The 25,103-nt window shown below is 48.5% G+C and overlaps 1 protein-coding gene across 4 annotated transcripts in view; it reads left to right on the plus strand.

Annotated features, from left to right (window-relative positions):
• Positions 1-25,103, plus strand: part of DNAJC13 (DnaJ heat shock protein family (Hsp40) member C13) — a 1,694,551-nt gene that overhangs the window by 319,417 nt on the left and 1,350,031 nt on the right. For all 4 annotated transcript variants that reach the window (XR_015300721.1, XM_086942056.1, XM_086942057.1 and 1 more), the window contains exons 6-7: positions 5,900-6,100; positions 24,775-24,981. Coding sequence is in view for 3 of the 4 variants with exons in the window: in XM_086942056.1 (XP_086798182.1) it covers positions 5,900-6,100; positions 24,775-24,981 (408 nt within the window). In the remaining variant the exon portion in view is untranslated. The remainder of the gene's footprint in view (positions 1-5,899; positions 6,101-24,774; positions 24,982-25,103) is intronic.

Below are 25,103 nucleotides of genomic sequence, written 5' to 3' on the forward strand. Positions count from 1 at the left end.
AATGCATCCTTCTCAACACCCGCTCGGTCCACAGACATGCCATTGACCTATGGAATCTACTAGACACCATTTCTCCAGACGTCGCCTTCCTAACGGAAACATGGATGAACGCTTCCTCCGCACCAGACATCACCATTGTCATCCCTGAAGACTATAAGATCACTCGCAAAGACCGTACCAGCCACACAGGAGGATGAATCGCTATCGTCCATAAGAAATCAATCCGCATCTCAACCAGCTCTGACGCCAACCTCGCCAACTCCGAACACCTTCACTTCCAAATACACATCGACCCCAAGACCACACTCAGAGGCACCCTCCTCTACAGACCACCAGGACCCCGCGCAAAATTCAGTGAAGACATCACGGACTTCATCACTCCACACGCGCTCCCCTCCAAAGAATACATCCTTCTGGGAGACCTCAACTTTCACCTTGAAAAGATCAACGACCGCAACACCACCACCCTCTTGGACAACCTCGCCAACCTCGGACTTAAACAACTGGTCACTTCCCCCACCCACATCGCAGGTCACACACTCGACCCCATCTTCACCTCCAGCAACCATGTCTCCTTCAGCCACACTACGGATCTCCTCTGGACTGACCACAGCTGCGTTCACTTCACCTACAACAAGCCCAAACCCACCAACCACCTCCAACCAACTCTGCAAAGAAACTGGAACAAAATCACCACCGACCAGATCTCCTCATCGCTCCTTCTAAACACCCCAGCCCACTCCTCGGACCCAAACCTAGCCGCCGCCAACTTCACCCTATGGTTATCCAACACCGCCGACACCTTAGCACCACTGAAAAAACGTCAAAGCAAACCTGGCAACAAGAAGGCCTCATGGTTCAATGATGATCTTAAGAAGTCCAAGAAACTCTGCCGCCCCCTTGAAAAAGCTTGGAAAAAAGACCCAACCACCAGCACCAAGGACGCCTTCAAAAACGCCACCCGCACTCACCACCAACTAATCCGAAAGGCCAAGAAAACAGCATTCAAGGATCGACTTGACAACAACGCCCACAACAGCAAGGAACTTTTCAACATCGTCAAGGAGTTTTCCAATCCCTCGGCCAACTCCAACGACATCACCCCCTCTCAAGCCCTCTGCGACTCCCTAGCCTCATTCTTCCACAACAAGATTGCAGACAGCCACAACAGCTTCGACAACCAACCCGGAGTCCAACCCACCCAACCACATGCTGAACACTCTCCCCCCGCGAACACCCTTAACGACTGGAACCCAATCTCCACTGAGGACACCATCCGCCTGATGAACTCCATCCACTCAGGATCCCCCACAGACCCATGTCCTCACCACATCTTCAACAAAGCAGACTCCGTCATAGCACCGCAACTCCGAGACGTCATCAACTGCTCCTTCAACTCCGCCACCTTCCCGGAAAACTGGAAACACGCTGAACTCACCGCCCTTCTGAAAAAACCCACAGCGGACCCCACCGAACTCAAAAATTACCGCCCCATTTCGCTCCTTCCATTCCCGGCCAAAGTAATCGAGAAAGCTGTCAACAACCAGCTCGCCGCTTTCCTCGAAGCCAACAAATCCCTCGACTCCTCACAATCTGGCTTCCGAGCAAAACACAGCACCGAGACCGCCCTCATCGCAGCAACAGACGACATTCGAACTCTACTGGACAATGGAGACAGTCGCCCTCATCCTCCTCGACCTCTCTGCAGCATTCGACACAGTCTGCCACAGCACCCTTTTACAACGCCTCAGCAACATCGGAATACAAGGAAAAGCACTTGAATGGATCACCTCGTTCCTCACCGGAAGAACCCAGAGAGTCCGCCTTCCACCATTCAAGTCCGAGGCCACCGAAGTCATCTGTGGCGTACCACAAGGATCCTCACTCAGCCCCACCCTCTTCAACGTATACATGAGCCCCCTCGCGGCCATCGCCCGCCAACACAACCTCAACATCATCTCTTATGCAGATGACACTCAACTAATCCTTTCTCTCACCAAGGACCCCAGCACCGCCAAAACTAACCTACACGAAGGAATGAAAGAAGTTGCTGAATGGATGAAACACAGCCGTCTGAAACTGAACTCAGATAAAACAGAAGTCCTCATCCTAGGTACATCCCCCTCTGCATGGGACGACTCTTGGTGGCCGGAAGCCCTTGGAAAAGCACCCATCCCGACAGACCACGCACGGAACCTAGGCGTTATCCTGGATTCTTCACTTTCAATGAACAGACAAGTCAGCGCCGTATCCTCATCCTTCTTCAACATTCTTCGCATGCTCAAAAAAACATTTCGCTGGATCCCCACCGAAACCAGGAAAACAGTCACCCATGCTCTGGTCACGAGCCGACTGGACTACGGAAACACCCTCTACGCAGGTACTACCGCTAAACTCCAGAAGAAACTCCAACGAATCCAAAACGCCTCAGCCAGAATCATATTAGACATCCCACGCAACGAACACATCTCTGGTCACCTGAAAGACCTCCACTGGCTACCCGTCAATAAGAGAATCACTTTCCGACTGCTAACCCACGCACACAAATCACTCTACGACATCGGACCAGAATGCCTCAACTCACGACTGTCCTTCTACACCCCCTCCCGCCAACTACGTTCTTCCAGCCAAGCCCTCGCCACTGTACCTCGCATCAACAAGACCACCATGGGAGGCAGATCCTTCTCATACCTGGCTGCTAAAACATGGAACTCACTCCCCACTTACCTTCGCCTTACCCAGAACCACCTAGCATTCAGAAAGCAACTTAAAACGTGGATATTTGACAAGTAATCCTCCTCCCCTTCCTTAGCGCCTTGAGACCCTCTGGGTATGTAGTGCGCTATATAAATTATCTGACTTGACTTGATTTACTACCAGGTGGTCGCTCTGAAGCAGTCTCCTATCGGAAGGGTGGAGGTCCTGAAGATAGTAGTGGGCTAGGAGGTGTAGAGAGATGTAGTAGTTCTCCTCATGAAATCCACTGTGTGACTTAGTGCCTTCACCTGGTGTAACGAGAAATATAAGCAGGCCCACTGCAGGTACGGAGTTGCTGTGGCCACCACCGCAGTGAAAAGAAACCGTGCCCACCGGAGGTAGCAGGCGGCAGAGAGTAGAGCTGGCGAGCACAGGCCTCTGAGCGTAAATATGGCCCCCTGAGACCGTAAAAGGGTTAAAAAAAAAAGGAGCCAACATGAGAAGGTGTTCCTGTGTGGTTGAGATGGGACCAAACTGAAATGCATTTACAGTGGGGGCCTAATCACTCTGGGTCCTTTGATGGAAAAAAGGCAAGGCCTCTGAAGTGGATCCTAATGGAGACCAGTCCGACCCCCTCAGCTGGCACCAGTATGTTGTAGGTGGGAGGGGAGCCCACAGTCCCAGACACTCATGAATTCCCCCCCCCCCGAGCTTCCGCTAACCCTAATCTGAGTCTGCATCATCATCACGGGGCACGGTGCAGTTCAGGCAATGTTGGGTCACAGGCCGGGCGCCTCCCCCAGTAGTGTGAGGAGCAGAGGGCACTGGGAACACCAGAGGCATTGAGGTCCACCCACCTGGGTTACCACAGGGCAGGTTTGTGCAAGGAGGGTGGCGGGACCCAGAACTCACCTTCTCCCCATGCGGGGGCCTCTCTGTCCGCTCCCTAAGCAGCATGGTCAGGTTGCAGCCCCTGAGCCTCAGGGCAAGCTCCCAGGTTGTTCAGCAGGAAGTTGCTGGTAGTGATCATTGGGGCCCCATTGGGACAGCTAAATGTCGTCGGGGAGGGAGGAGAATAGCCCCTCTTCGCTGTTTATCACATTAGAGCCGGGCTAAAGCCCCAGCGAAGGATCCAAGCACCATCTAAGCCATAGTGGTCACCATCTTAGGCTTTGTCGGATCGGGGTGTGTGAGTGATTGTGTGAGTGATTGTGTGAGTGATTGTGTGAGTGATTGTGTGAGTGATTGTGTGAGTGATTGTGTGAGTGATTGTGTGAGTGATTGTGTGAGTGATTGTGTGAGTGATTGTGTGAGTGATTGTGTGAGTGATTGTATGGTGGGCATTTCAGTCTGTGTGTGTGACCGGCTCTATGGGTGTGTACGTGGATGTGTCCTTCTGTGGGTCTCTGAGTAAGTGTGTGAGTGATTGTGTGACTGCTGTGTGGGTCTGTAAGCGGGTGTGCGAGTGGTTTTATGGGTCTCTGAGTAGATGTGTGAGTGGGTTTGTGAGTGGCTGTGTGGGCATGCCAGTGCATGTGTGACTGGCTTTATGGGTGTGTACGTGGGTGTGTGAGTGAGTGCCAGAGTGGGAATATGAGTGGGAGTGGTTCTCTGGGTCTCTGCGTGGGTGAGTGGCTGTATGGATGTGTGAGTAGATGTAGTGGGTGAGTGTCTGAGTGGGTCTGTGAATGGATGTATTTTTTCTATAAAATTGAGTTCTGGATCCTCAGCAGATTCACACAGGAGACTGCACTGAGAACCGCAGTGGATCCGCAGATCCTCAAGCACTCCCCAAAAATTTCTTTGGGCAATTTCCTGCCCATGAGATCCCTCCATCAGTCCCAGGGGTCAGGATAGCTCTATCCTGACCCCTTATAACCTATTTACTCTTTATTCTCCACCCCTCCACTCCCCAGGAACCGAAAATGGCGGCTGCAACTTTTCTCTCAAGTTGCGGCCAGCCATTCGCAGCACAGCTGTTGGCGCGTGGATCCGCGTCTATAGATATACATAAATCTTTTTTGTTTAATAACTCCTAAACTTTTGATTTCATCTACACCGAATTACTAAAAGGGCTCTTTCTGGACCAAGAGCTATATTTCTGATCAATTTTAGTTATTCTATTCAGCAGTTTGGCCTGTAGCCATGTCTAAAAATTACAATCCCCATATGCATTGCTTGGGGAAAAATCATTTTGGGACCCCTTTTTTTCTCGGTCCCCGCTTGACGAATCTACCCGAAACTGTAAATGCAGAACTAGGCAAAGTAGGCCATTTTTTATGGAAAATTTCGTCAAATTAGCAAAGCAAAAAATGCTTCTTCTTCTATGGGGAAAAGCTGGTCCAAACTAGAAATACCTACTTTCTATTGCCAGTAGGTATAATATATATATATATTTGCTGGAAAAAAACGAAGATTAAAGTGATGTTATAGTTTGGTGTGATAAAAATATCTGATGCACTGCTCATGACTATTGCATCACTCATAAAATGTGCTATATCATTTATGACATCACTCATAACAGTGCAGGGCAGGGTGCAAATTATAGTTAGCTCTGCTAACTAGAATGGGTGAAATTCTGTGTTTTTTTTTTTTAGTTCAATATATTGTATTGGCACCGGCATATTCACTTAACTAACGTCACTTTAACCTTTATTTTCTTCAGTCACTTGCTAGTTTTTTTTTATTTAAAACAAAATCTGATCTTTTTATCACACCAACTATAATGTCACTTTAATCTTTTTTTCAGTGAATTTAAAAATTTTTTGGGGTAAAATATTTCATTAACATACCCCAAGCCAATTCCCGCCGCGCATGTCCATGCCTTGTAAATGCTCAGCATTTAATATAGTCTTTTATCTTTTCTCTGAGAGGTTTAGTATCTTTTGTTGTCATTCGTTGTTGACTTAGTGACCGTTTTTATATCTAGCATGTCTGAATAGTCTGAGTTTTTCTGTCTCTAGTAAGAAGAAACTTGAAAGAAATATGTAAATCTCGCAAAGATGTTTTATAAATGCCAGAGTGTAAATGTGCTAACTAGACTAACAGTTATCTTTATTCTTATTTGGCTGTTTTAACACCTAGGTTAAGAAGTAATTTGAATTGCACATCAAATTGATTTGCACCTGTAATATCTAGATCTTTTTAGCCATCTATGATAATTATTCGGTTGTCTAAGATGTATCTTTTCTGTCTTCTACAGAGGTATAACTGCTATAAACATCACTGGAGTGACACGCGGAAGTCTGTTGTTCTTGAAGTAACTCCCGGAGGAATTGACCAGATCGATCCTGGAAATAACCGAATTCTCTGCTCCTATGACTACAAGAATATTGAAGGCTTTGCTGAACTTTCTGACTATCAGGGAGGGTTCTGCATTATTTATGGAGGCTTTAGTAGATTGGTGAGAACCTTATGCCAAAGTGTTGGATTGATGTAATATGAGCACAGTAGGAGTTTTGAGATGATAGGTACCTGTTTCTGTTCACAAGAAACAACCCGATCAAACGTATTCTCCTGCTCTTAAGTTTGCTACTTTAGTGTATGCTAGTTACTGGCACTTTAGCATTGTGTAATAGTGGTTAATTGTGTGCCAAAACTTATTAAACATCGTTGTGTTTTGTGTTGCATATGCTGGTTGAATCAATTGTTCTTAAATGAACGGGTAGGTTTTAAAATATGTATTGCCCATGTTTTGTTGATTCTTTGTGTTCCTATATTTTATTTTCATTCCTGAAGTAAGGTAATGATTTTGCAAATTACATTTTAAAGGGTAGATAGGAGACTTAAATTCCTTTCAGCTAGTTGCTTCCTGCTATTGCCATCACGTTTCTTTGAATAACCCATGATTCTATTTCCATTTAACATGGAATCAAATACCCATAAATCAATTTTAGCCATCACTTTACCCAGCTCTCTGAAAACAGTGATAAACAAATCTCATTGTTAATAGACAATGGGAAAGTCAGTCTCGCTGATGATATTTATGCTTCTCATGTGTGAAATTTAACTTGTGAGAATGACAAGTAATGGATATTTCTACAATATTGCACAGAAGTCTTGATTTTGTTAAAGAAATTGAAGTATTTTATACTAGGTTACGATTTTTCTCAGCAACAATTACTTTACATTTCCTGTTAAACCTGTCAAAAGCTAGCTCAAACATTCTCATGTTTAACCTATGCATGAGTCCTGATCGATGTCCTTAACAACTTTATCCTGGCCAGCATCCACCTGCTTTCATTGACGCAGCCTATGGCAGTTGTCCTTTTATTAGGTTTGGTCCTGTGAGCAGTATTAGAGTTTCCCCATTTGGTGTGAAGTCACCTAGAGTCAGATGTCCAAGAACGTCTTAGAAACAATGAGGCCCAAAATTACAGTTGCGTAACCCAATTATCCACCAAGATAAGTCATTCTCTGATAAATCCCTGTTGTATATAGCATCTAGTAGAACTGTTTTACCAAATCCTGTAATGGGTATTACAGTTATGAAACAAATGAAAAAGTAATTCCACAGATGGGAATAATCTGGCATCAATGGCTGTTTGTTGGAACAGAAAAGCGAGGTTCTGGATAATTTCAGAAGAGAAATCTTCGGATTCTGGGGGTTCTTACCACTCTATCGGCCAGATTCATGAAAGACCCGTTTTGCGAGTCTGAAATAGCGATTCATAAGGAATCGCTATTACAGACTCGCAAAACGGGATTCATGTAGGAATCGCAAAATTAAATGCGCTTCCTACAGATTCCTTATTTGCGATAAGGAAATTGCTAATCGCAAATAAGGAATAACTCCCCATTCATTCCTATGGGCCAAAAGGCCCATAGGAATGAATGGGGAGTATTCCTTATTTGCGATTAGCAATTTGCTAATCGCAAATAAGATAGCGATTTGAAGGGTGCCAGGGGTGTCCAAAGGACACCCTGTAGCACCCCTTAAATGCACATTTCAACAGGTGTTGCGCACACACATGGCCAAAGGACATGTGTGTGTGTAACATGCAACTTAGAAAAATGCTTTTAAAAGCACTTTTCTAAGTTTTCGCTATTTACCACGAGGTTTGACCTCGCGGTAAATAGCTGGCCGAAATTTCGAATTCGCTATTTCAAAATGGATGATGAATTGCATTTAAGGAATCTCAAATAGAGATTCCTTAAATGTAATTCATCGCTAAATAACGAAATCGCTATTACCGATTTTTGCATTTGGGATGATGAATCCCAAATGCAAAAATCGCACTCGCAAAGGGCCAGATTCTCAGAATCAGGCTCCTTTGCGAGCGCAAATCAGCTTGATGAATCAGGCTGTAAATTCTTAGTTGCTTTCAGCATCCATCACTGGTACCCGCATTAAAGGACTTCAACCGAGGACTAGGGTGACTAGTGCCGCTAGTGGGTTCAAATTGCCTATTGACTTCCTGCAATTATGAGTAAGAATAGTGCTTATCTGGCGGAATCATTATGGCGGTCCTGGTCGTTGCAGACAGTCACAAAAGTATTTTGATAGGACCTGTCTCACCAAACTCCATTGTGTATGAGAATAGCTGGACTCTCCTATTCCTAGGATGTGTCCTGAAACAGCCAGAAAGAAGAAACGGTTTTGAGGGAAATGCTGGCCAGTGGCAGTGAGGCATCAGTGGGCTTGCTTATGCAACTTTGCAAGGGAAGAGATTTCTTTAGTCACAGTGGAAAGAGAGCTGTTGATGGTGGGAAAAAAAGATGTGGAGGGATGTGATGCCTTCTACAAGGAGAGCAGGATTGCAGATCCTGGGTTTGGAATGTATGCAATGCGTTCCTTTTACTCTGGTCTTTTTCACTGTTCGCTCCTTGCTTCCTTCTGTATGCTCCTTGTAAACGGTTGAGTGTGTTGGTTATGCTGTTTTAATGTGCGTCATTAACAGAGTAGAAAGGTACTGGGCTAAGTTGGATGACATACAAGGCACACGAAGGTGTACATGTTTTCTCCCTTCTTGGTGTCTGTGATTGTGAGAAGCTGGCCTGGTATGTGAGTGGACACCTTGCATCAGTCTAGACAACCCTTATGGTGATTTAGGAGGTCTTAGACAACCTTAGAATGCTCTCGAAGTGTTAGCTTTATTTATTTATCTATCTATTTAGTGTTTTCTATTGCGCGAACATGAATCCTGGATGTTGGAGCGCTTTAAAAATCAAACGCAATCAGTTTCCTTCAGTGTTTACTAATAAAAACATATTAAATCATACTAGGCGACAACACAGGTAAGAGTAGAATATGCTATGCCCTAATTGCATTTAGACTGTAATACCACTCCTAAAGAAAAAGTGGAGCCAGTAACTGGATATAGTTACGGTTGCAACTCCAGTCCCATATCCATGTGGCTTGGTAGAGGTATCTTCATTCACCGTTGTTCCTTGAATCTTGCATATGGACTTGAGCTATCCAAACAGGGCTGATGGTGGCCCAAAGGTAAGAATCGCTGAAATCCCACTACTTGTACGATCACCGTAGTCATTGCTCTGATAATAGCAATACAAGCATCCTATCAGCCCAGCTGAATGTAGCCTATTCAGGAAAGACTGAGGGACTTAAAGGAGAGTAGAGTAAACCGTAGATAGTTAAGGGAGGAATTTACTGATGAGAAAGGACTTAGCCTCGTTTTTGAATCGTGAGACAGAGGTAATTCCTCTGATATTTGGAGGAAGCACATTCCAAATTCTTGGTGTAGCTCCCTAGAATTCTCTATCATAAATTCTCTTCTACGGAACAATGCTGGTTTCAGCAGGAAGTCTATGGACCCCCTCGAAGATCTGAAGCCTCCCGAGATCGTATTTTTCTGGGCAAGGTAACGTGGTGTTTTGTAGTGTAGAGCTTTGTGAGTAATACACACCATCTTTAGCTGAATTCTTGCTTCCCACGGTAGCCATTTGAGCGCTTTCAGATGTGGAGTAATGTGGTCAAATTTTCTAGAACCCATTTGTAGTATGGCTGCAGCATTGAGGCAGGCCTTTAGTGGAGTAGTTGAACTCTTAGGAAGCCCTGCTAGAGTTGTGCATCCATACTCAATCCTTGAGATAAGCAAAGCTTGGACTGACGTTTTAAGAGCAGTCGTGTCAATGAACGTTTTCAATTTTCTGAGATAGCTCAGATGGGATCGGGCATTTTTTGCCATAGTGTTGATGTTTGCTGGCATGTTTAAATCCTTATCCAGCGTGATACCTAGAAACTTGGTAGACTTCACTAGAATCAGAGTACCGTTAAGCGCTGTAATCAGTTTGATCCATTCCTTGATCAACGTGGAGAATTTAGGAGGGTAGATCAGAAGGAATTCTGTTTTCTGCAAGTTGAGCTTATGATGGTTGCTGGGTAGCCAGTGCAGGGTCTTTTTTTAGTATTAAATCTGTTTTATTAGGTATATCCAAAACAGCAAACCTAGACAAAAGTGCGCCTACAACCCAGCGGGCCGGCTCATTAATATGGTTTTGTGCAATCAGATCAGTGAATCATGGTGAGTCCCCAACTATTTAACACAGCAAGTCGCCTACAACCCAATCGGGCCGGCCGCGTCATAAACAGGGAAAAGAGGGAAGAAGGGGGAGGGAGAGGAGAGTGCGTTCTCAGGGCGCCGTGCCCCTGTCACCGTGGATGCTAGTATTTGAATGAGCACCAACCACCCTGCGACTCTAAAACAGTCACCACCCCCAACCTCCATGCTCTGAGCTATGTGTCAAAAGAGCGTGGCGGGTTCAAAGGCCGCCGGTCTCAATGTCCCAAGACCGCCCTGCATGCTCTATCAGGGCCACCAGATCGGGAATCGTTTAGATGCCCCTCACATGCAGATTGATAGAATAAGCATTGTCACCATGTAGGCCTCGTCACCGGGCATGTAGAGCACAGAAATTTATAAAGAAGAAAAGCAAACATCTGCCTCCTCCCACTCTTCCCCTAACCCAACACCCCTCCGCCCGCCCCCCATCCCAGTTCCAGGTCCAAACCTCCCCAGCAAGAGTAACCGCCCTCCCAAATCCTCAATCGTCAGTCTGGGATAGGCGCAGTAGGGGCAAGTACCTGGGACACGTGACTTCTCTAAATTCCGTGGCTAATAGGGAAAGGAATGGCTGCCACAAGTCTGCGTATTTGGCCCCCTCACCCGCTCTGATCAGTGACAGTTTTTCCATGCCCAGGACTGCTCATCGGCGATGGAGCCACCCCTGGAACGTGGGAATATGTGTGGTGTGCCATAGCGACATAATGTTCTGTAATGCGGACCCAATAGCGATGGTGATCAATATGCCCCTGCGCGACCTCAGCGGGTTTGTTATGGGATTTGGCAGGCCTAATAAGACATAAGCAGGGAATCGTGGGATTTCAGTGTCAAAATGGGAATCGACTTCATCCAGGACTGACTTCCAATTGCCCTGTACGTGGACACAGTCCCAGAGGAGATGGACCAAGGACCCTCTTTCCCAGCAGCCCCGCCAGCATGACACCTCGCGACTGTGATCCATTTCGTGTCGTCTTTCTGGGGTATAATACCAGTAGGATACAATTTTAGTAAGAGTTTCAGTCAAACCCATATGATAGGCGGAGTGGCGTGCCCGATAGTAGATACCATCCCAGTCTTTAGTTGTGAGTGTGCGTCCCAATTCCCGCTCCCATCCGGCCCTACCTGAATTGTACACCCGGGAATACCGGTCTAGTAGCATGCGGTAGAGGTCAGAGATGAGGTGTTTATCCGCAGTCCTTGTGATCAACCAGTACTCATAAGGACTGAGTCTCCTATCAGCTTCCGCTCGCACCTGGTTATTGAGCGCCCAATGTCGGGCCTGCAAGTACCGGAGGCGTTCCGTTTCCGGGAAGCCAAACTCCTGTTTGAAGGATTCGAAGGGGATGATCCCCTCCTTGCCGTACATGTGAAACAAAACTCTACATCCCGTAGCACGCCTCTTCCCGTAGGCCACGACATCCTGTCCAGGAATGAAATCGGGGTTCTCCAGTAAGGGAGTGAGCGGGGATGGGAATGTTGTCAGCTAATGTTTCAGATTGGTGCTATCCCAAACCTCCAGCGGTACCCTCGTAATATAAGACGCGTAAAGGTTAGGAGATCTATGTGGCCTGCGTAGAAAAGGAATCTCCTGCAGCGGGCGGCCTGCTATGGCTTGGTCTTGGAAAAGCCAGTGCTTCTCCGACTCCCATTTGCTCCATTCCACCAGCGTTCGCAATTGGGTCGCTTGATAATACAATAGGAGATCCGGCAGCCCTAAGCCTCCTTTTTCAGGAGGAAATGTAGCCAACCTGAGTTTCATTCTGGGCTTCTTGCCATTCCATATGAATTGTGCCAGCTCGGCTTTCGTTGACGAAGCCAGCCTTCCGGAGGGCGCAGGGGGATGGCCCGAAATATATAAAGAATCTGCGGCAGGACCGTCATTTTTACGGCTGCCACTTTACCTAACCACGACAGTGGTAGATGCTTCCACCGACTCAGCTCTTTGTGATTAAGGAGTCGCAGACGCGCATAATTGACCCGGACTGTATCATGCAGCGTGGGTGCTAGATGAATGCCCAGATAGGGGACGGTCGTCTGGGACCAACTGAACGGAAAGTCTCTTTGCAGTTGGGTCCGGGTGTGCGGGTCCAAAGAGATATCCAAAGCCTCCGATTTAGCCATGTTAACCTTAAACCCCGACACCCTAGCGAAGGCATCAAGGCTTCCAACACAGGCCGGCAGAGAGGTACTCTGGGAGGATAGTGACCAAAGGACGTCATCAGCATAAAGGCTGATAGTATGTGTGTACGCCTCAAACTTAATACCGTGCACCCCCGGGTTGAGCCGCAGGATTTGTGCCAACGGCTCCATGTATAGGGAAAAGAGCAGGGGCGACAGCGGGCACCCCTGTCTCGTACCCCGCTCAATGGGGAAGCGGGGAGACGCGCACCCATTGACCCTGACCGTAGCCGTGGGGAAGGAATAGCAGTTAAGGACCCACGTGCGAAACTTGATGCCCAAACCCGCCTTCACTAACACCTGCTCCAGATAGGGCCAATGGACCCGGTCAAACGCCTTCTCGGCGTCTATTGCGAGACACATGTATTCACCCTTCTCAAGGAGATGTAGCGCTCTCTTTGTATTATCCACTGTCTGGCGCTCAGGGATGAATCCCGCTTGATCCGGGTCGATCAGACCCGGCTTCAGCGGCGCAAGGCGAGTCGCCAAAATGCTAGTGTAGAGCTTGAGGTCCACGTGGAGTAATGAGATGGGCCGGTAAGCCTCTCAGCGTGAGCGGTCCTTCCCCGGTTTGGGTATGACCGAGATGGTGGCTTCAAGGAGGTCCCTTGGATTGTACCTTGCTCTACAAAGGAGTTAAAAACGGCGGAGCCACCTGCGGGCAAAACGTCTTCTAGAAGACGGCCGAAAAACCGTCCGGACCCGGAGCTTTGGCAAGTTTGAGATGCGAGATGGCTGCGATCACCTCTTCGGGCCGAATAGGTGGGTCCAGCGTCTCCACCTGCTCTATGGTCCGGGACGGGAGGGGAATGGACGCCAAAAATCTCTCGCCCTCCGCCGGGTCCAGTGACGAACCAGTGTACAGGGAGGTGTAGAATTCGCTAAAGGCCGCTGCGATGTCGGAGTCCTCGGTGACCACCTTCCCTTCCTGTGTTATGATTTCCTGAATCGTTTGCCGCTGCCGTACTTCCCGAAGCCCACGTCCCAGTAATCTGCCACATCTGTCCCCCCCTGTGTAGTATAAGTGGGGCACCCGTAGCGCTGCATACTCCGACCGATCCTCATCGAGCGCTGCCAGTTGCTGCCGGACCTGTCGCAACTGCTGCTATATTCTCGGTGCCCCCGTGTGTTGGTGCATATGTTCTAGTTCCCGCGTCCTCCGTGATAGCTCCTCCCGCTTGCGCGCTCGTTCCGCGTTCTCGGCCGCCGAGACCGCGATCAGTTCGCCGTGGATAGCTGCTTTAAGTGCCGCCCAGCGCATGGCCAGCGAGGTGTCCTCGGAATTATTGTGCATTAAGAAATCTTTGATAACCCCCTTGATTTGTTCCACGAACTCCGTTCGGTGCAGCAATGTGTCGTGCAGTTTCTAGTAACGTGGTGTGCGTGTCATAGGTGGGAGAGACCAGGTCACAGCATCTATTGCAACCTCGGAAGTGAGCGCATGCATGGAAGAGGAAGCTAAAAAATAGTCGAGGCGGGCATAGGTTTTGTGTGTGTGTGAGAGTAGTATGTGTATTCCCTCTCGTCTGGGTGCAGGCAACGCCAGAGGACTACCATACCCAATTCTTTCAGTCTAGCCAATCCTTCGTCGGAGAGTGCCCCAGTCTGTGAAGAGCGCTGTCCAGACCTGTCCTGTAAAGTGTCCATTACTAAATTCAGATCACCGCCCACCAGAATGTGTCGATCAGGGGATGTGGCGACCTCAGTGAGAGCTGTATGAAAGAACCTCTCCTGATGCTCATTTGTGGCATAGACAGAACAGATCGTAAAGGTCACCCCTCCTAGAGAGAATTTATAGGATAACAGCCTCCCCTTCAGCTCTTCCCCTTTCTGCAGGACCTGGCCTCTAAAGCGCTGGGCCACCAATATTGCCACCCCCGCCGTTTTAGTGGGAGAAGAGGAATAAAATTGGTGTGGGAAGCATCAAGACCGCATACTGGAGCAGTCTTTCTGCAGAAGGTGGGTTTCCTGCAGCAGACAAATGTCCGCCTTGGAAGCCTCCAGCAAGGAAAGTACCGCCTTCCGTTTTACCGGGTTGTTAAGCCCTCTCACGTTTACTGTGAGGATCCGTAACTCAGTCGGGGCATGGGCCATCATACGGGGTGTTGTGACCCCCTTACCCCCCTCCCCCTCTCCACCCCCCCCCGGTGGGTCGTGGCAAATGCCGGCCAAGGAGCACTCCCAAGCAACCATCCCACCCTGCCCATCGAAAAGAACGGCACCCAGTGCAATACCAAGTAAGCCCCCGGACCTGGAACCCACCCACCCCATCCGATTCCCCACCCACCCAAACCCCAAACAAAGAAATCAGAAGAAAACCAACAAATCAGAACATACTTATTGTCCATCATCCGGAGGTGATTGGTGAAGAAGAGAAGGGGGAACGCTCACAGGTGGTACAGGCGATCTACACCCGGTCTCCTCCGGCTCACCGCAAAACCACACCACCCTTGTAGGCCCAATTTGTGCAGTGAGGATTCAGGCTTCCCCAGGAGCCACCGTTACCAATGCCACCGAGGCCACCGCAGCTCCCCGTTTCTTCAGGCTTAAGGACTGGTCAGGCCCCGACGCCGCCCGCCTACTCGTTGCCATTCCGTGGAACGTCTGCTGCTCCTTTGGGATGGGCCATCGACCTCGGACGTGGTATCCGAACTGTCCAGACCAAAAATGGAAAGTGCCTCTGCCAGAGACCGAACCTGGACCAGTCTGGAGTTCCATTTGAAGATGAGCCGAAACGGGTGCCCCCATGAGTAAGGAATCCCCAGTTCCTTCAGATGAGCCGTAACAGGCTTGAAGCTCCTCCGCTTAGTCAAAGAAGAAGCTGCCAGGTCCTGGAACAACAAAGGACTATGATTCCTGAACTGGAGGGGGGAGACGTCACGCGCCCGCCGTAGAAATCTCTCTTTGAGTTGGAAATCATGAACGCACACGAGAATGTCCGGAGGGGGGGCCTTTGGGCCCCTAGGCAGATCCACTCTGTGTACTCGGTCCATCTTGATCTCCAGTGGCTCCTCCTGCTGCAGAATATGTTTAAAGAGTGCCTCCACATACTCACGCAGATCCGTACCTTCACCTTTCCACGGGACCGCCCTGATCCGCATGTTATTCCGTCGGGAACTGAGTCCTCGGCGTGAGCTTGAAGGTCAAGATTCTGCTCTGCAAGGCGGATCACATCCTGTTGCAGCCTATGAACGTCCTCCGCGGTCCCCAAATCGTGCTCCTCCAGGGTTGCAACCCTCTCTCCCACCCCGTCCACATCCCTCCGCAGGTCTCTCATATCGGACGCGAGTTGAGAGCGCAATTCTGTGATGTCCTCTTTAATGGCCGAGAATAGTTCTAACATGAATGTCTTCGTCGCTGGGGCATCTCCATCATCCCGGCGTGGGGATTTGTCAGATCCCGGCGAGGTCGGCAGCACAGGAGTTTTCAAAGCAACATCCTTTGCCGGTTTGTCTTTCTTGAGCCTGGCCGCCGCCATTTTCTCTCTCCCGGCAGCTCACTCGGGCGGCAATGGCAAGCCTGTCACTCAGACCCAATCGATTGTGCCAAGTACTGTCCCCCACTTCCGCGTTGTATGTCTTAACATTTTCTTCAGACAGGGCTGCTTCCTCTCAGGGGCCCCTGTGGCCTAATCGTGCTGGATTCGAAGCCTGCTTCTCAGGCGGGGAGGCCAGACAGGGTAGCCCAGCCCCAGTCGGGCCAATGCGCCGGGAATAGCTCTGCCCCAAGCAGGGCCGGACATGCGGGCCAGCGCCAAGGCCACCATGCAGCAGAGGCTACTCAGACATGGGGAGAAAGGGCGCACACAACAGACCCCCTGCAGGTCAGCAGTTAGTTCCCCGCCGAAATGCGTAGGACCTGGGGAGCTGCCAGACACAGGGGCCAAGGGATTTTGGGGCGCGTGGAATTCAGCAGGCCGCAGTCGCTCCCCCACAGGCCAAAGGTGGGCAGTAGCTGCGCCTCATGCCCCCGGGCTCCCGAACCCCCCCAGGTCAGCACCGTCCGCTGATGCGCGGACCGAGGACCAAAGCAGTTAGGGGGGCCACCCCCACCGCTCTCACCTGCCTCTCGTCGTGAGGGTGCACTCACCCGCAAAGCGGGGATCTCACCACCGCGTCTGCAGCCGTTGTAGCTCTCCGCCCGTGGGGTATGAGACACCGACCAGCCACCAGGAACACTGAAGCCGGGCCGCCTCTCTCACCCCCGCAAGGGTCGGGCACCTCTCTGCTCCCCGGCACCAGGATATCGCAGGCCCAAGTTCCCCGGTGCCGCCGGAGGGCTCCGCCTCCGCCCGCTCGCTGAGCACTCCCGGGGCCTGGGGCGGACAACGACGCTCACAGCCATCCGATTCAGGATCGCTCGGCCTCCGGCGCCCCCACAGTCTCGGGGGCAGCGTCGTAGCCCCAGGCAGCCTGCCTTCACTCTGCCGGCGCCACCCAATGCAGGGGACCAGCGGTGCCTCGGCGCGTGGCTCGTGCAGGCCGCACTTCGCTGCTCCGTCACCAGCAGAGTAAATTGCAAAAGGAGGGCACCAAACGCCGCCAATCTGCTCCCAGAGACACTAAATCGGCCTTGTCAACGCCGATGGGCACCAAACCGGGTGATATACAAAACTAATATTCTTGCGGCGCCGGAGGGACCGAGAAACGCGTCCTACTCCGCCACCATCTTGGCCACGCCCCCCAGGGTCTTTTTTGTTGCTTGATTCATTATGTTGATTTCTTCCAATGATGTGATCTTCAAATACAGCTGCGTGTCGTCTGCATACATGTGGAATGAGATCCAGGCCTGCTGCAATACTTCAGTGAGTGGCTCGATATACAGATTTAATAGTGATGGGGATAGAGATGAACCTTAAGGAACACAAATATGACTCCAGGATGGAAGGAATGGATTGTGGTTCACCAAAAAGCTTTGCTATCTATTCTCTAAGAAGGAGTGAAACCATTTTAGGACTGTACCTGAGAAACCCATCCTATTCTCCAAATGGTCTAATAGTTTACCATGGTTTACAATGTCGAATGCTGAGTATAGGCTGATGAGGACTAGTAGGCAGGTTTCGTTGCGATCTAGAGCAAGTGGAGCATCATCAATTATGTGCATAATTGCTGTTTCTGTGCTATGGTCTGGTCTAAACCCTGACTGGCAATGTTTTAGTAGCTTAAATCCTGTGATGTAAATGTTCAATTGTTGTTGAGGACATTTTACCAACCACTTGGCCAGTAGCTGTGGAGAGCAGCCTTCAGACTTAGTCCAGAAGGAGTGTAAATCAGCGTGTTTTACCAGAATGCAATTTTATAGTATAGATTAAGTGAAAATGAACCACACAAGGTATTTATAATAATATGTATTTATTATATAACACTCTCTAACACATACATCTATCTCCTACCCGGAGATATGCACAATGCACACAATATTTTGCAAAGAAACACACTGGTTAGCAAGTAATACACAGTGGACCCCAGGTGGGGACCAAGCCATATACTAGAAAGTGGTATAAGAACCACAACTCTGGTCAAGACAAAGCCGAGAGAATGTAGAAGTGCTGGGGACCCACAGAACCACCCAAGGTAAGTAGATAGGGACCCCAAGGAGAGTGTGTACAGTGTGGGAACACAACTCCATACTCCGTACAAGTCTACGTGTAAGGCGGGGTTAGATTTTTAAAGATAATGATCCTTCCAAGTGGACCCTGAAGAAACCCAGTGAAAGACAGAAGGTTGGAGAGCCACTCCACCCGTGTATACCGTAGTACCCACGTAAACCTTCACCAGGGAAGCCGGGTGCATACGTGTGAAGGGGAAACTGTACGACGACTTCAGTAAAGTGCAGCTGCTGAAGTAGGATAAAGTGGCCAGTGGAATCCGAAGGTGGAATCAAGTTGAGAGGTACCTGCAAGCAGAGAGGACAGAGTATGTGACTCAAGAGTGACCAGGAGTCGTGGAAGACAATGCCCTCTGATGTTGGGTGTTGCAGGAGAGTTGACGAGGACCTTGACTCTACAGCTGTGAGAACCAGGCGACGCTGAGGATGTCCAGAAACTGTACATGATCTGTCTCACATCGGATTTCGAGTGCTGAGGGGTCGGTGTCCGACAAGCCTTGGCAAATGCACCCAACGAAGGAGCTTAAGAAAGAGCAATTTCGGAACCAGCAAGGTCCAGGGTACTCCCCACAAGCAGGGCAGGCCCGAGCAATCTGGGGAGCCCAAGAGAAGCAAAGGTGACCCTCAAATGGACCCACAGGCCATAGGAACTGGAGTCTCGAGCAGGACCTCAAGCAGCTCACCAAAAGATGCAGGCCACGATGCGGTGTGGAGCAAGATTCTGGTCACAGGGAATGCTCGAGATAGGGCTACTTGGAGCCTGAAGATCTTCTTGAAGAGAAGTCAACCAGCCTTTACAACTGCAAGTCCACGCAGTGCAAAGGGGTCCGGTTATTGCAACACCCACGAGGGATACTGGACTCAAACTTGGTGAGAAGGCAGGGCAGGCCTCAGGAGCTGTGTAAAACCACCACCTTTGTTGCAGAGCCGTTCAGTATCTGGAGGAGCTCAGGATCAGCAGACCGATCAACTTAGTTGCAGTGCCTGCGAATGCAGGGAAGTGAGTCTTTCACGCCAAGGGAGATTACTTCTGGTGTCTTTGCCCACAGGCCTTGGAAAGTTCCTGTGTGGTGCAGAGACACAGACGATGCAGCAGGCTTGAAGGGAGACGAAGTCGAGCCCAAATGAAGTCTAGAAGCCCTAACAGTAGAAGTGGTGTCTGATCTGAATCTTATTCCATGACGAATCTAGGGACCTACACCCAGTTAAGCCTTTCAGTACCCTAGGGAAAGGGTTGGTATGATTCATGCGGACCCGCCAAGGGGAGGGTCTGGACAGAGGGGAGGTTACTCCCATGTAGTTTGTCCAGTTTTGGGAGCCAACGGCTCCCAGGACTGGTTTGAACTCGACTACGCCTGGGGACACCAAATGTGCCACTCATGCAGACTGAGTGGTCCTGGCAAGTGCACCCACCCTACCCCAATACACTAAATCTTGCCTGGGAGGGGGTCACACCTCCCTGTGACAGGATGCCTATTGTTCTGCCTACCCCTGCTCGAACCTGGCTCAACAGCAGGAGGGCAGAATAGTGTTTCTGGCCGGCAGGAAACATTTTGTGCTATCCGGGTCTGAAAGACTGGTACCGGGGACATGGAGAGCCTATTGGAGGGCTGTTCCACTGCTTGAAATCATACCTCCCACACCACACCGTGGGATTATGATTCCAACATGTTTGATACCAAACATGATAGGATTCGTTGCAGCCAGTTTCGACATGGTCATCGCTTAATTGCGTGATGCCCCTCTATATGGTAAATGGCTGCTTCACTGACAACCCATGAGAATGGACTCCATAGGCTTCAGGGGCGTCCTGCTCATGCAGGGACATCCTCTCACTTAAAACCAAGAATCCTGCTTTCAGGATTGCCTGCTGAAGGGGTGTCATATGTTTTAAGTGCAGTGACCCTAGATATAGGAAACCTATATCTTTAGTAAGTGGTGCTAGCACCAGACTACACAGGCTGCAATGGCAGGTCTGTTGTTCTATTTTGAATAGTCTCGCATAAGTGGCATAATACATGCTTCAGCCCATTAGAGTCCTCTGGAGTACCTATGCACCTTAGTATCATATACTAGGGGATTATAAGGGTACCCCAGTATCCAATCTGGGATGTACCCAAGTACTGAACATGGCAATTTAGGGAGAAAGCAGACGGGTCCTGATTAGCAGGATTCTAGTCATATTAGTTAATAACAGCTTACTGTCAGGCAAAACGTGAGGGTAACCATATCCTACTTACCTTCGGTGATCCATTGGTACTTTAAAAATAAATGAATAAATAAACCCTTATTTTTCCATTTTAAAACAGTACAAAGAACCAGACAAGTAGTGGTATGTACACATAAAAAGCATGTACTGTTTTACTTATAACATTATTAGCACCAGACACAGAAGGCTCCACAGCATGACATCAGGCCTCACCCCATTGGACTTGAACCCCTCTCCTCGTCAGCTCGTCTCGCCCTAGATCCCCACCCATACGTTCCTCTCCACTATCATCAGCCTCTTCACTTCCCGAAGAGAATTCATCTGATGTCGCATTCAGGAGGGCATGGCATAGGGCTCTCCAGTCCGTTCGATACTCTACTAATTTGTCATTACGTCTATGCAACTTCATTTGAAATTCTACTGCTAGTGACCACTCCATTAAGTTCCTGTGCCAGTATGTTATCTGAGGCACTCTTTGGCCCATCCAGGTGATGGCAACCGCATGTCGTGCCAAACCAAATGTAAACATTTGTATCACAGTCCCCTTTGGTCGCTTTACATTACCTTATAAACAGCACTGGGGCGAAGGGACTGTGTATAGATTGGTGGTCCGGACAATATCAGCTACGACCTAGTACCAAAATGTCTGTATTAAAGTGCAATGCCAGGCTAAGTGCTAAAGGTTGGCATCCTCTGCACCACCTCCTCGACTGCTATCAGGACATAAATGGGGGTGGGGGATAGACTGTGTAGAGCCCTAGGTATAAGATAAATCCTGTAAAAAAGTTGTAATGTACCAACTGGAAACAAACCTTGCTGGAGACAGCATGCATTAGTTTATTACCCCATGTCTAATCTCTATCAGTGGTGTGTCGAGGTCCTAATCCCACCCCCAAACTCGCCTGGAGGAAGGGTCCCAACAGCCTCAGCCCGCATGACTTTATGTTGTAAGGATAGTAGTTGGCGTCCTGTGCCACAGGTGGTTGTGTGGGACTGGAGTTCTTTACTAAAGTGCACACAGAAGATCATTCGGTTTGCTTATATTTTTTACATTTAAATATCTCTTTTGGTCAAACAACTGTCATACAACAAGTATAGGCAATGCGAACAGTCAATTAGTGACTGATGAGATGTGGTGAAAAGGATGAGGAAATTGTCAGCCAAAACATAAACACATAAATGACCAAACATAATAAAAAGTATATACATATATCTCGGTCTAAAGGTTTAGTTCAAACAGTAACCCGAAATATCAACTTTTCTATGGGTACAATGACTATGGACATGAGTCAATGGTACATTGACATTTCGACCCAAGTGTCTGTACTATAGGGTCATCATGTAGGGTCTTCTTCAGGACAAAAACAGTGTGACAGCCGGGTAGACCTAGAATACCCTCCTCCAGTCCTGGATGGATTGAAGTATGGATCTTGTCAAGGCATCATGAATTGATTTGCATATGGCTGGGTTCAAACTGGAATGGTATGGTGAGCAAAAAAACGATGGCTTTAGGCCCAGATCTCTGTACTGAGGTGAATTTATGACATTTTTCTGCATTCTCTCCATCAATTGTTCTTTTTGCATTTGTCACCCTGAATGGGACAAGTATGCCCAGACGTGGGCCCTGTGCTCTTCATGCCACTGGAGTCAAGCTTTCCTGGTTGATGAATGCCCGAAACCAGTCCTAGGATGCTTGTTTCCAGTCCAGGGAGGACCTGGCCTGGCAGTTCGGGCTGGACTGTTCCCATTGGGTGCAGGGTCAAGACTGATTTGTGTATAGCTGGGTCCAAACTGGAATGGCATGGTGAGCAAAAAACGATGGATTAGGCCCAGAACTCTGTACTGGGGTGAATGTATGACATTGTCCTGCATTCTTTCCGACAATTGTTCTTTTTGAGGTTGATAAATCTGACACTCTGCTCGCCCAGATGATCAGAGAGAAGCACCCCCTGGTTCCCATCCTAACACCACAGATGACCCACGTCACTAATCTGCTAGAAATGAATGTCTTTGCGCGACGTTTATGCGGATCTATATGCAGCTACGCCTCCTACTGGCTACTAGGCCATTTGCACCTTTTAAGTGACTTGAAATTGTCACAGATTCTTGCCATGGATAGAGAGGCTCTAGTAGGTCCATTGTCTACCTGCGAAATTTGTGAGGCCATTAAGAAATTGCCCCGCAATAAAACCCCAGGAATAGACCCCAGGAATAGACTGACTCCCGGTGGAGTTCTATATCACCTTTATGAACGACCTGACATCACAGTTGGAGCGTCCCTATACCTCCTCTTTAGAGGAGCGCGTGCTGCCTTCTACTGCAAGCTTTCCTGTTGAAGCAGGTAGGGCCCCCTCTAATATGTCCTCATATAGATCCTATTGTTACTTAACACAGAGTACAAAATTCAGAGCAAGATACTAGTACGTAGGCTCCTCCCGACTGAGAAATACCTATAGGGCTCGCAGTCCACGTCTTGTCTTTGTGCGCAGATGACACAATACTGTATTCCAGAATCCTTCGGGAGAACATGCTCATAGTGGCACAGACATTTGCACTCTTTGAAATCCTCTCAAGATAGTCCATCAGTATTGATAAATCCTATGCTTTCCTCTTTGCGGATACGCCCATTGGTCTGGCTATGCCCTTCGGGGACCGGTCTATGTATGTATGTATAGGCATTTATATAGCGCACTACTTACCCGTAGGGTCCCAAGGCGCTTCGACCGCTGCGAAACCCTTCCTGGCTTCCCTGAGAGATGGTCCCTTAATGGGTATCTCCAGGGTGAGACCAGGCATCCCCGGCGGTCTGGTGGGGCCGTTAGTGAAGATGAGGCAAGCTAATGCCCAGAGTTGCCGAGTGTGATCGCTGATCAGAGTGGGCACCGAGGCGAGAGAATTATCGAGTCCGCTGACCCTGGTCCAGAAACCTGCCGCGCCGGGAATCGAACCCTGGTCCCAGGCCGTCCTCTGCTCTCGGGTCTGCCGCCTCTAACCAGTGAGCCACACTACTTCACTAACTAACTACTTCTATCCAGGTAGCACCCACTACATTTAGATAATCAGGGATCCAAATATATATAGAGACACACAAGACCTATTAGAACAGAATCCCCAGAAGGCGATCAGCTCCCTTCGCTTGCAGATTGCCTTTTGGACCTCGCTCCGGTTATCCGTGGCTGGCCGATTAGCACCTGCCAAAATGGTAATGATGCTACGCCTCCTTTATTTTTTTGTATATTTACCAGTGGTGATACCGTCTTGTTTTTAAAAAAAAATACTGAATACTCTCCTGATAGACCAGGTGTGGGGTTCTGGCAGAAGGTGAATTAATCTTGCCAAACTGCAGCCGCCGTTGGATGGAGGGGGAATGGGAGTGCCAGATTTCAAATTCTATTGCATAGTACGACACCTGCAATGGGTAGCTGGACACAACCTTCAGGAGCTCCATTACAGACAGCTCACGTTAGAGCATTCACAAATTTGCCTTGGCTTGCACACTCTCTCCCTGATGCCTCATTATTTTTGCATACTGGAAAATAGTCATGAGCTACACTGCCCCACTGTCCAATTGTCCCATATGCCCCCAATATACCGCTGGGTGTTAAATGTTTATAGACCAGGATTCCGATTTTAGTATAAGCCTGCTTATTTTGTTGAATTAGCGCCACTAATAATTTAGGAACAAGCAGTTGAAAAATCAGGTGCTATTCTGAACATAAATGGGTTCCCATGGGTTCTCGAAAGTTTCTAGGGTTAGAAATGCAATGTAAAAAGGCAGTGCTGTGTCATTGTGCAATGTGGGGCTAGATAGGGCCAGTTTTCTATGAGCTGTTTTGTTTTATGTAAGTCAGAAAAATGGTGAAGGCCTTTACCATTTGAGTATTACGTGACAAGGTAAATGAATACGCAAAGCAATGAAGAGCTTTCCCATTGAACATTTGTTAGATGTGTATGATAAAGATGGTAGTCAGTGAGGGAAGTAGAGGGTGTCTGTTAAAGTGCTGCTCATTTATCGTCTTCATGTGTGTATCATGTCTGCAGCTACTTTTGTGTTTACTGCATTCTGGGATACCTGTCGTTTGTGAACCTTGCTTTCGTAGATACATTTGTAGTCTTTCCAGTAGTTATACAAGTTGTGGCCTATAGTTTTTTTCAGTGCCACCCTATGTATTCCTATATAAATTGGGAGGCTCAGTTTTGTGCCAACATCATCCATGGTTCCATAGTAGTTTAATCACTTGTGTCCCTTTAGTTGAAGGGCAAACTATGTAATGGAAATATGAACATCTGTTGAAGATATTTAAAGGTAGAATAGCTCAAACTACATGGTAGTAGGATGCAAAAAGTGTCAAAACTACGAGTGCTGTCTAATTTAGAGGCTATACGTTTCTTAAACAAATTGCCCAAATCCCCACAGTGGTAATTCAGATTGTTGATACCGTGTGTGTCAACCAGAGTTCTGCAGTGAAATTGAAAGGCATTTTTATGTACTAGCAGCATTTTCTCTGCTCCTGCAGCTTCCAGCATCTTTGCCTTTTTCTTGTTCTCAATGACTTGCAGCACGTGTTTGCCTCGGAGCAGAGGGAGGACATCTTTCGCAGCGCTATCGACCATGCTGGCAACTACATTGGAATCTTGCTGCGGACGAGGAAGGAGCCGATCGACTTCGAACAGTGCATCACCCTGCGCATGGGGAAGTACAGCAATGATGAATCCATCACTTCCCTGGCAGAGTTCATTGTTCAGAAAATCTCACCACGGCACACAGTAAGTGCTGAAAACCTAGACTAGAAGCTCATTTGGTGCTTGGTTTTTATTTACTTTCAATTGTAGACTTGAGTGTCCAGAATATTGTTGAATGTGTTTTGTATATGAAATTTTTAAGTAGC

This window comes from Lissotriton vulgaris, chromosome 10, assembly GCF_964263255.1.
Source record: "Lissotriton vulgaris chromosome 10, aLisVul1.2, whole genome shotgun sequence".
NCBI classification, from domain to species: Eukaryota; Metazoa; Chordata; class Amphibia; order Caudata; family Salamandridae; genus Lissotriton; species Lissotriton vulgaris.